This window comes from Saccostrea echinata, unplaced genomic scaffold (assembly GCF_033153115.1).
Source record: "Saccostrea echinata isolate AGI-Se365-2 ecotype Australia unplaced genomic scaffold, CSIRO_AGI_Sech_v1 ptg000008l, whole genome shotgun sequence".
NCBI classification, from domain to species: domain Eukaryota; kingdom Metazoa; phylum Mollusca; class Bivalvia; order Ostreida; family Ostreidae; genus Saccostrea; species Saccostrea echinata.
This window is the reverse complement of record NW_026889757.1, coordinates 12,348,636-12,361,565: the sequence shown is the minus strand read 5'-3', so window position 1 is coordinate 12,361,565 and position 12,930 is coordinate 12,348,636. Positions and strand designations below refer to the sequence as shown.

Sequence of the window (12,930 nt, the reverse complement as noted above, 5' to 3'; positions counted from 1 at the left end):
ACTGTAACCCTTTCTTCTATAATCATAAACTGTGATCTTTACTAATAACCCTTTCTTTTATAATCATAAACTGTGATTAAGATTGTACAAGCTCCGCTATAAATCAGCAAGTTTCTTTGTGTTTTACAATTTTTATTTTATTCTTACTAACATGATAACACCATGTACACCCACACTGTAGTCTGTCAATAATACATGTATTTATAACTTCCATCTTTTAATAAATGTTTATACTTTACTTAGAAGAAGTTCATACATCTATAGTAATTGGAAAGCATGTAAGAATTTTTTCAGGATTTTTCAAATTATTCCGCATTCGTCGTTGACAAAGTTCGTTAAAAGTATGCAGTTTCTCATTTCTCTATCACTGAATTGTTGCATATGAAGTAACAGTGGTATGGCGCGGAAATCCAATTGAAATATGTATATCGCTGTATTTGAATTTCAACTCAAATTTCGCTTAAAATATGGTTACATAAAAATTACTGGTAATTGTATTCAGTATCTTAATAAACAAGGTTGTAGATACTATTTTGCATAAAATTATATAATATATGAAGAGCATGCAACAAGTCCTTAAAGGGAGCTTTTCTGATCCCAGTTTTTCTGTCATCTGTTAGTCTGTCTTTCTGCTAATTTTCACATGTTCCTCTTCTTCACAAGAACCACTGAGCCATTTTCAACCCAACTTGGCACACAAAAAATCTTGGGTGAAAAGAATTCGAAAAAATTCAGAAGAGGAGCAATGCCTCCTTTCAAGGGGAGATACAAGAAAAGGCGAAAATAGGGTGGGGTCATTTAAAAATCTTATTCTCAAGAACCACTGGGTCAAAAAAATTGAATCTTCTGCTAAAGCTTCCTTACATACATGAAGTATAAACTCTAGTTTGTTCAAATCATGGCTGCTTTGGGGTAGTGTGTTGCCACAATATGAAGATCAAAGTTTTACATAGGATTATACAAGTACATGTATGTATTGGAAAAAATCTTTTCAAATCTTCTTCTCTAGAACAGCCTGGCAATTATTCCTTCACTAAATTATATGCCAACATTTCCATTTTTTTTGGATTCCAGTTTTTTTTTTTAAATCATGGGCCCTGGGTTTAGGGTTAGGCTAAAATTATATTGGGCATTAAATTTTACGTAATGCATGTATACAGAAAAAAATTCCAGAACAACAAGTTCACTATATAGACATATTGATATTGAAACATCCCCATGTTGTGTGGATTCAAGTTTAGTTAAATATGGCTATAGTGGGGTCATAATATTGGGTCAAAAGGTTTGTAGGTGGAATAAAAAGGGGATTTAAAAAAAAAAATCTTCTGAAGAACAGCTGGACTAAGTTTTTTCAAAGGTGAGCATTGTGGCCCAGTGGCCTCTGGTTTCATTAATTTTATAGACAGAAACTTGAATTGTTTTATTCTTTTATGTTTTATTTAAATACAGGTCCATGGAGAAGATGACTTGTTGTATAGAGAGTGCTACCAGTGATTGTACCGACCATAAGTCACTCCTGGATCTCAGGTCTCTCTATCGTGAGATCTATACTGCCGTAGGAGATAAATGTTCTCCTCGAGATATCTCAATCAGACTCATGAAGTCATGTCCAATGCCAGTCCCAAAGAAGTGCGAGATCACTAATGCCAAAAGTAAATGCCTACTAAACATTAGATCAGAATCGGACAAACAGCAGATTTGCAGGTTAGTTTTAGTATTTATGTCATCTGTTTTTAGGTCACCCGAGTCACTGCTTTTTGTTAGTGTCTCGTGTCTATAGTAAATTTTTAAAAGAATCACAGGATCCAAGGTCATTAAAACAGTTCAAGGTCAAGGTCAGTGAAAAATTAATAGGATTTTTTTTCCCAAGGTTACAAATTAGGAAGAGACTTTAAAAGTATGTGTTGATGAAGGGAATTAGGGAAATTCTTGATTGGATCGTAAAATTTTAGCTGAGCAGAGCAGTTTAGAGAAAATTTTGAAATACCCTTGATACTGACTTAATAACCGTCAAGGCTCATGTTTTGTTATGAATTAGCATGTAATTACTCTGTTATCTGTGGTCAATTCATAGAGGTTGGAGTATATTGAGAATTTTCTTTTCCTGATATTGGATGCTGAGGTTTCCCATGATTTTAATGCTCTATAAAGCTGATCATTGTTAGTTATTAATACAGTTATCATCCTAAATTTTGCAGCAAACTGTCAGATGTTGTTAAATGTGTCAAAGAACACACAGAGGGTTGTGCAGCTGCCCAGAATGCACCTCTGGAGTTTATCTTGCACAAATACAAGGAGTGGAGGCAGTCTGCCTGTGACCTCAGCAGTGTGGATACACAGGTCATGGTGAAGGATGAAACCTCAGATGTGGCCAACTGTAGCATGGTGCTCATGAACAGTTATTACAAGGGTTTGACCACTAAGTCCAGCTTCATAGGTTCTTTATGTTCAGCCAAGAGAGAGGAAGAGAAGTGTATCCAACAAGCTAAGTACATTCCTCTGCCGATACAGTTCAATTTTGCTGAAACTATGGACGCGTATCAGGAATTCAAAAAGATGTGCAATCAGACATTTGAAAACAAGCCAATGCCTAGCGGTAAGATTTTGTTTTTAAAATACAGGGAAAAATCATTGAACAGAAGACACAGAATTAAGGATGATCTTTACAGTAAAATGAGGTGCATGCACTTTCTTCAAGAAATCTGAATGTTATATTTTTAGCTCACCTCGACGAAGTCGAGATGAGCTTATGCTATACCCCCGGCGTTGGCGTCGGCGTTAGCGTCGGCGTCCCGGTTTAAGTTTTAGGAACAAGTCCCATTCCCAAGTTACTATAAGCCCTACCTGGACCAAACTTGCATGGATGATGCATCTATAATGGACACTGCCACACTTGCTTCGGATGCTGGATCTGACCTAGATTTTCCAGATGAGTGACCAGGTTAAAGTTTTTGGAGCAGGTCCATTCCCAAGTAACTATAGGCCCTACCTGAACCAAATTTGCATGGATGATGCATCTAGGGATGGACACTACCACACTTGCTTCGGATGCTGAATCTGACCTAGATTTTCCAGATGAGTGACCAGGTTAAAGTTTTTGGAGCAGATCCATTCCCAAGTAACTATACGCCCTACCTGAACCAAACTTGCATGGATGATGCATATAGGGATGGACACTACCACACTTGCTTCGGATGCTGGATCTGACCTAGATTTTTCCAGATGAGTGACCAGGTTAAAGTTTTTGGAGCAGGTCCATTCCCAAGGAACTATACGCCCCACCTGAACCAAACTTGTATGGATGATGCATCTAGGGATGGACACTACCACACTTGCTTCGGATGCTGGATCTGACCTAGATTTTCCAGATGAGTGACCAGGTTAAAGTTTTTGGAGCAGATCCATTCCCAAGTAACTATAAGCCCTACCTGGACCAACTTGCATGGATGATGCATCTAGGGATGGACACTACCACACTTGCTTCGGATGCTGAATCTAATCTAGATTTTCCAGATGAGTGACCAGGTTAAAGTTTTTGGAGCAGGTCCATTCCCAAGTAACTATAGGGCCTACCTGAACCAAATTTGCATGGATGATGCATCTAGGGATGGACACTACCACACTTGCTTCGGATGCTGAATCTGACCTAGATTTTCCAGATGAGTGACCAGGTTAAAGTTTTTGGAGCAGATCCATTCCCAAGTAACTATACGCCCTACCTGAACCAAACTTGCATGGATGATGCATATAGGGATGGACACTACCACACTTGCTTCGGATGCTGGATCTGACCTAGATTTTTCCAGATGAGTGACCAGGTTAAAGTTTTTGGAGCAGGTCCATTCCCAAGTAACTATAAGCCCTACCTGGACCAAACTTGCATGGATGATGTATCTAGGGATGGACACTACCACACTTGCTTCAGACGCTGAATCTAACCTAGATTTTCCAGATGAGTGACCAGGTTAAAGTTTTTGGAGCAGGTCCATTCCCAAGTAACTATAGGCCCTACCTGAACCAAACTTGCATGGATGATGCATCTAGGGATGGACACTACCACACTTGCTTCGGATGCTGAATCTGACCTAGATTTTCCAGATGAGTGACCAGGTTAAAGTTTTTGGAGCAGATCCTTTCCCAAGTAACTATAAGCCCTACCTGAACCAAACTTGCATGGATGATGCATATAGGGATGGACACTACCACACTTGCTTCGGATGCTGGAACTGACCTAGATTTTCCAGATGAGTGACCAGGTTAAAGTTTTTGGAGCAGGTCCATTCCCAAGTAACTATACGCCCTACCTGAACCAAACTTGCATGGATGATGCATCTAGGGATGAACACTACACACTTGCTTCGGATGCTGAATCTGACCTAGATTTTCCAGATGAGTGACCAGGTTAAAGTTTTTTGAGCAGGTCTATTTCCAAGTAATTATAAGTCCTTCTTAAACCAAACTTGTATAGATATTGATCTTGGGATGTACACTAACTAGAAAAAATATGATGTGAGATTTGCCTTACTTATAGATAACCTTTGTCGAGGTGAGCTTCGTAATCTTTGATTACCTATGTTTTTATTTACAGAACCATCAAGTTGTATGATGGATGTGGCTGCAATGTGTGTAGTATCTTATTCACAGACTTTGATAAGATGGAGACTGACCCCAATGGCAGAGAGACTCCCCATGTGTGGGTAAGAAATGCAGTCTTCATGTATTTCACAGCTCAGATTTTGGTCAGTTGATTATTTACAGAGTTGAGAAGGAACTGTAGCTTTTTAGACTATTGTAAATTCACTTACACTTGATGTTCAGTTTTTTTCCTATCACAAAAAAAAAAACATATCCCCTACCCATGGAATAAATCATCTTGTGAATGTGATAAGAAAAATATACAAATGTCAAGTGCCAGTGGGCAAATAAGGAAAAATGAAAATCAAAAAGATAGTTGAATAGCAGGTTAACTTAGAGATATTTTTTTTAATTATTAGAAAGATTCTTGATGTGCAGAAGTGTGTCAATAACAGTGTACAGACCTGTTCTAAGCAGCGACAAGATGTATTTAGGGATGGTCTGATCTCCCTGGTCTATGAACACATGGAAGCCTGTCCGTCATCTATTCTGCCTACTGTCAAGCAAATGGATGATGTGTGTTCCCCAGAAATGGCTTCCATGTGCTTAGAGCACTATGGCATGTACCTCACTGAGATCACCCCAGGCAAAAAGAGGGAGGCTTGCAGGTATGTATAGGGCTGCACAATAATATCAGTGTTCTTGTCTATTGCGATTTGTTAACAAAAATTATCTTATTGCGATACATTTTTCCAGTACCAATATACTGGCAAAATGCTTGGGCTTGGGATTTCTAAAGTAAAATATGAAATTTAAGATGTCAGAAATGTTTTCAATCCAAACGCTTTACAGTAAGGTTACTGTCATACTTGCCAACCTCCAACATGTAAAAAATCTGGTCATGACCAGATTTGGAAAGTAAAAAATCTGGTCATAACGCGTAACGACATTCACAACATATCTAACATGATTAAATTATATATATGTATATTCTATAAGTATTTGTGTATTGAGAATTCTTTTATTAAACAGAGGCTTTAACTTACAATGACAAAAAATTAATATATATATTGATTAAATTTACATGTTAAAAAAGAGCATTGAAGGTTTCATTATTCAGTATTGACCTGGATTAAGTGTGCGTTTTTCTTAAAAGAAAGTCTTTTCAGAATCTGCATTGCTATTTTGAAGCACATATTTGTGCTAAATTTGAAAGTATTCCAATTTTGGTTTTGAAGTTATTTTTCCTCTCCCGAATTAATTAACAAGTGCAATATGTATTAAATGTATAGTTAGGCCTACTCTATCTTCGATCACTTTATTTTATCTAATGAAAGTTGTTTTCCAAGAGTCCTTGATATGTACATAAATATCGTTTCTCTTTTTCTTGGTTCAGTTTGTTCCTGCTGGCCATAGTTCTATTGGAAGCCATTTTAAATTGACTTCAAACTTTGTTTTGTCAAAACAACTCCCAGGTAATTGTTTACACCTGCGCTGATAATTTACTGAATATACACGGCCTACTGAACATAGCCTTGGCATTGTTTACGGATCCAAGCTTGGGTTGCAACTGGAAGTTAAAAGTGCAACCTAATTTATGAACCAAATCAGGAGATTTTCGGCTTGTTCGGCAAAAATCAGGAGAAGAGCATGACCCGCCGTGTCATAAAAAATAATCGGGTTAAGGGTCGAAAAATCGGGTGTAACCCGACGAAATCGGGCGAGTTGGCAACTATGACTCACTGTTGTATGGTTGCATTTTGTTGCAAAACTGTAGTGAACCAACAAGAACTTTTTTGCTACAACATATTTATAATAGTTACATGTATATAAACTCTGCTTATAAATGGAGGTTAATAAAATAAGAAGAGCATTTCAACTGTTATTGAAAATATTGCAATTCATATCACAATACTGTTAAAAATAGAACAATATATCGCAATACGAAATTCCCAGCCGATACCCAGCCCTTGGTATGTAGGTCATAGGTAAATAGCAGTTTGTAATGTTAAAACATGTTTTATATTTGTTTTGCATATAATATTTTGTATTAGTAAAAAATGGTATTAATATAAACATCCTTTTAATTCTTCAACAAATCACTCTGGTTGAACCTCAGTATTTCAAATGTTAATATTTTGAAAATATGTGGTATATGATATAATTATATTTCAGAGGGAATAGTCTTGAATAAAGAGGTTTGAGGTTGAATGCACTAATAATTGAAATATGATTTTAAGAATTAAAAAAAACCCCATCTTTTCATGTTTTTATAGTAAATTCCATGAGACACTTGAATGTGTCCATCAATTCACTAAGAACTGCTCTGACAATGTCAAAGGATCTTTCGCCCCCACTCTGGACCATATCCGTAATATACTGGGGGATTCCTGTCCTCTCTTGTCTACCGTCATGTGTAACACGGATATGTGGGAATCTACACTGCAAAACTCAAGATGTGAACTACCCAAGGCAAATCAGTGTTTGATGAAACTTGACGAATATGCTAGAGCCAATATGACCAAAATGGATGGAATGTGCATGTAAGAGACTAAGTTTATCTCTTAATTTATGAGAGAATTTTATGGATCATCATTTGAAGTCCACTGATATATGGACTTTCAGAATATTAAGACATTGCATAAGCTTTTCAACATTTATTACAGGGAATATGCAAAAACATTAGAGTGTGTTTTACAAAACACCATGACCTGCAAACCTGAAGATGTCAAGGAGATCAATACCACTGTACATGTCATCATGGCAACACTGGGGTATGAATGCATGAAGATTGCTGCCAAGGATTCAAGGACAGGGAATTCTGGGATGCAGGAAATGTCATTACCCCTGCTTGCTGCTCTCCAGACTTGTAAGCCCAGACCTGTGTGTACAACAAGATGGCTGGACTGTGCCCCAGACATGAATGTTACCGTTGTCTGCGAGTAAGAAATCAGTTTGATTGTAAATTGAATGTGTGATGTATTACGTAATCTTTTTCCTGTGATGCAAAGTAAATGTACATTTTAAGGAGAGTTAATTTACTACAACAATAGAATAATGTGGATTTAAGAGAAAAAACGATATTTAGAAAGCCAGATTTATCATAATGTAGTTTTACCTCAAGACCGTGTTTATTTACAGCAATGGAGAAAAAATTGCCAAATGTATGTTGGAAAAGGCTGTTGGCTGCAGCAATGGAGCACAATTGTTAGTAGCTCAGGATGTCCGAATATTTGCACAAGAAATACAAAAATACTACAGGGGCGGCAAGTGCAATTTCTCAGAAGTTGTGATGGAGAGAACCAATCCATTAGTTCCCTACATGTTCAACAAGGCATGCTACCTACAGTTTTCTGCTAACATCACCGCTGTCATGAAGAATGCTTCCACATCTTTCTGGGATGTTTGCCCCATTCTCAGTCAGACACAGCGCTGTATTGAGATACAAGGCACGTTCCAGGAACCCCTAATACGAGGGATGTGGAAGTCAGCAGCCCACCAGGTTGATCTCAACAAGTGCTTTGCTGGATATGGTATGGAGACGTGATAGATATTTAAAAAAAATTAATTAGGCTATTACAATCATTATGATTTTATTGAAAAATTATACTAATTGTTCATAAAGATAAAGTTGATTGGTTGTAGCAATAATGTAATGAAGGGAAGGTTTAAAGTTGAATTAATTTTTTTGCAGCAGAGGAAATGATGAAAATGAATATGTCTAGAGAAGACAGGAAGATGATGGAAATGGAGAACTGGAACATGACTGACCTGTACAACAGGACCATGAAAGGTAGATATTTTTAAAGTAACAAAAAAAGATGATTTTGCGCCCTGTTCAATTAATGTTCAGCCACATCATTTACACTTTTGAAGTAGCAAAGATTTCTCTCTGAATGATTGGTAGATCTTGTACACCTTGACTACATAACCATTTGTTTTCATATTAAAATTTGATAAAGAAGTACATGTATCTTTAAAAGGTGAAGCCATACTTGTTTGACATCATATTGTTAACCCGAGTTGCTACTCATGCACATTTTATATTTTTCCCCAAAATTAGATATATTTTCCAATTTGTTTTTAAAAGATTTCAATGTAATATTCTTCCCAAAATTATTGATAAAGGTTGCTTTTAGAATATTTGTGAAAAACTGGCTCAGTGTTTTAGAATTCTGTTGAGATACATGTACATGTACCTGATAATGACGACTGATGTTGGATCTGTGTAAAAGTGCTTTATGGCTTGTGAAGCTAAAGACATGATTCTTGTGAAAAATATAGAAAATGTATTCAAAATTCATTATTTTAAAAGAGATGGTAATTTATGAGTCTAGCTAAGTGCAAAAAGGTTAATTTTTTATAATTAAGATGTAAAACCACACATAACTTTTAAATAAATGCGATTTCATTTTTTTTATTCATAACGAAATTAAAGGTATTTGTATGTTCAATAATATATATTCCCAGTTTGGATTCCTCTCAGAGGTTTACCAAAATATTTGAAAATAAACATTTACATGTATGAAAATTAGCATACAGGAATTTGCCGCTAGGGTATATAATGCATCAATATTATAGTGTATATTAGGCCATATTTAAAAAATTGTTTGATTGCCCTCTCCCGACCGACCCGCTAAAAATGACCTGACTCCAAAATTTTTTTTAACCTCTAGGAAGCAATTATTTTTTCATGAATTTCAGAAAATAGATTTTGAAAATTCTGCATTGATGTTGAAATTTTCTTGGGGAAAAAATTTTTTCACCTACCTACTGACCCTATTTTTTTCATCCTGAGTTGGAAGAGGGCAAAAAAACATTGTTTTAAAGTTGGCCTTATTTAAATTTTTAAAGAAAAAATTTTATAATTATTTTATTGATGTACCATTTAAATCAATATCAATATATACTGACACGCAAAAGAAACGCAACAAGCTGTAACCTACAAATATCAGAATATTTTTATCTAATGATTTTCAAAAATGAATACAGTAAGATAAACCCTGATTTAAAAACATCAGTGATTTCATTGAAACGTTGAATGGTACATGTATCTTTTAACTTTAGAAAGAAACGCATAACTGTTAAAAACACCCCATTTCCGGCCATTTAATTACAGTGTGCAAGTCCTCCATGCATAATAATTGCAGATCGATTTTTACGATGCATTAGGTTTATCAATCTCTTGATCTAGTGCCTTTTTTTCAGATGCTGAGTTCAAATTTTCTCGAACCTTTAGCAGTATAGTAACCCATGGACTTCTGGTCCACGGACGGTCATTCAGTGACATGCTAATGATGCGTATGAGCATGATTGAGGCGTGATGTAGTGTATATTATTTTGCATCTATATCTATTCTTCACCTTTGTTTTAAGAAATTCCAGCCAGAGCAATGGAAATGCGTGCTTTCAGTCATTTTGAGGAAGTCTTGGCATCACTTCAGGAAAAGATAGAATTTTTTTCTTAATATTACTGAAATACTGGTTTTAACTGGTTTCTGGGAACAATTGTAATCGGATAGAAAATCTGTAATCAGTTAGTCGATATGTATTAACTTCCTTAGAATTCAATTTACAAGATTAAAAAACCCTCTGAATGTTGATAAGTTATAATCCAAATTGACCTTGCATAACATCTGATATGAAAAATCATCAATGTCTTTAAAATCTCATGTACAGTGTATATTTTATGGTTTTCTTATTTATTATTTTTTCTTTTGAAATTGGAATAAAATGCATAAAGTTTACTGATGAAACATATAGAGAATATTACTAATGGGTTTTTTTGTTTTCCTGTACATACGTATAGAGTTCACTAAAAAAAAATATGTAGTTTGTTGCGATTAAGAGCCATTCTCTGTAATGACTTGAACTTTTATATAGGAGCTGTGGCACGCATAATCTCAGAATTTCTCCAAACTCTCTATGATAAAAGTCTTTGATACCGTAAACTCAAATCAGGCAAAAATTGGTTGCTACGTGTCATGGTTACCATAACAACATGTCCTAAAGTTTGAAAAATGGCATTTTTCAACATCTTCAGAGTCCCAAAGTTAACGTTTGCAGCAAAGCAAACAAGTGGCAATGACTGTTTCTGAAAGTTGAAGGCCTGGTGTCTTAAATGCATGATAAACATGTTTGGTAAATCATCTTTAACATACGTTACTATGGAAACAAAGTATTCAAAAGTAATAATTTTGTTCATTTAATTTTATAAAGTCATACACTTAAGAATAAAAACAATTATAGCTTGAAATGCAAGCAATTAATAGAGAAGAGATCCTTGTAACATATACCAAGGACAAAATATGATATTTCTTATAGGTTGGCAATGGTTGCCATGGTTTTAATACCACGAAGGGATTTTAAATTTATTCTCTTAGTGTTTTAATCTTATCCTATCTTTTTAAAAAGCATATTTCTATATAACTGATGATCAATTTTTAAAAGGCCTTGGTGTGACCCTAATTTTCACATTTCAAAAAATTCAATTTCAATTCTTTAAATAGTGCGTTGCTATGGAAATAAGGCGAAAAAACATGCATAAAAATCTGAAAAATACTCTGTTTCCTTGGATACGTACCGTTGTATGTATATTCCCAAAACTTTAATGATTGATATATGTGAACAACTAACCTGACTTTCAATTTTGACTATCACCTAACCTCTAACTGGATGCAAAAAGCTGGCACATAGGGTCTAATATTGACAAAAAATTAACAAAATCGAACATTTTCTCTTCTTGGTAACCATAGCAACAGTGTTGTATTTTTCAATAACCTTTATCAATATATGATATTCAACATTAGTTCTACGAGATAAGTACTATTCAAGGTGATTCAAATAATATTTTTCTTGATTAAAAGGTTAGTAAATATCCAAAGCAGCAAAAAAATATCACTTTAAACAACTAGTACATTGTTTCCATGGTTACACTGCAAAGTAACAATTAATCTCAATTTTTCTTATGTTGTCGGTGTTGCAAGGTCCTAAGGATGCATATGTGCCAGTCATGAATTTTATTGTTTTTCCTCACGATAGTAGCATTAACCCAATCATAGCAACAGATTTTGCATGGTGACACTGTGTTACCATGGCAACCATGAAAGTTATTTTTAGAATAATTTTGCCAATACCTAATTACATGAGGTCAAATATTTTTCATTGTTTTTCTTACATTGTTGATTGAGTTTGATCATGTAACATCTATCATTTGTGACTATAGAGCGTTTTTCAGCATTTTTCAGCATCTAAAATGTATTCCAAATGTACCCATGGTTACCACTTACTTAGAGATTAATTCTAAATAGTTTCTTTATAGCATAAGTGGCAAGAAGGTGTCATGTTTTTGGGAGAATGGTTTGTTTGTTTTTCTTAGTCTTTACTAAGACTTAATAAAGATTTAAAGTAGCTGAAAATCTCAATTTTTTCAACTTTTCTGGCTGTTACCATGGCAACCAAGACACATAGCAACGAAATTTTATTTGATATATGTTTCTAATGTCAAGTTGTAATAATGGGCAAAGTTTCATCAAAATCGGTGACCATGCGTGGCAAAGAAGTTTAAGTGGTTACAGAGAATCGCTATTAACTGGTTAATCAGTTGGAACGTCTTGCGGTTAACTGATAAGCTATTTGATCTGTATTCGATTGCCTTCCATAGTATATTCATGAAATGTGTATTACTCTCTGCAATAATTGAGATGTTTCTTGTATTTACAGAGTCCTCTCAGTGTGATATGGAAATGGCTACTAATTGTATACAGTATATTGGAAATATAGCTGTGTTTGGGGGAAGAACACCCATGATAGACAGAGCAGCTTCTTGCAGGTTTGAAATCTAGCTATCAAAATATTGTAAATTATGATCGGCAGGTTTTGTCACATGGTACAAATGCATGAACCTGTATGGAGGCTTGCATTAAATTAATTGTCAGACTTGATTTTACACAACTGAGTGAAAGTTCATCATTATCATTGTAACAGAAGTAAATGTTACAGTAATATACAGTGCATATAGAAAGGAAGTAAATATCAAAACTCATTAGTGTTTCACTTGATTGTTTTTTTAGAGACATTGCTATTTGGCAAAAATGTGTTCTTCATTCCACCATGCAGTGTTCAGCAAAACTCCGTATGAAGTTCTTAAATACAGCAAAGACCCTCAACAATCTTGTCCAATCAAAGGGCTTCTGTCTGGATGCTAAGGAGGTTGCTAAGGACTCCTTCAGGGCAGAGGTCATGAAGATGGAGTGTAATGAAAAGGAGGCTATGCAGTGTCTGGGCATGCTCAGTCTGTCCATTCAGCAGCAGTATTACATGGAAACCAGAAGTGCTGTTTGCTCGTAAGACTTCC

General features: G+C 35.3%; 1 protein-coding gene across 1 annotated transcript in view; it reads left to right on the top strand.

Annotated features, from left to right (window-relative positions):
• LOC133181091 (uncharacterized) overlaps positions 1 to 12,930 on the top strand; it is a 78,207-nt gene that overhangs the window by 27,673 nt on the left and 37,604 nt on the right. Inside the window, 10 exon segments of the mRNA XM_061315637.1 lie at positions 1,450 to 1,704; positions 2,199 to 2,596; positions 4,589 to 4,697; positions 4,995 to 5,243; positions 6,852 to 7,118; positions 7,242 to 7,517; positions 7,717 to 8,108; positions 8,270 to 8,368; positions 12,297 to 12,405; positions 12,647 to 12,919. Of these exon segments, the coding sequence (XP_061171621.1) occupies positions 1,450 to 1,704; positions 2,199 to 2,596; positions 4,589 to 4,697; positions 4,995 to 5,243; positions 6,852 to 7,118; positions 7,242 to 7,517; positions 7,717 to 8,108; positions 8,270 to 8,368; positions 12,297 to 12,405; positions 12,647 to 12,919 (2,427 nt within the window).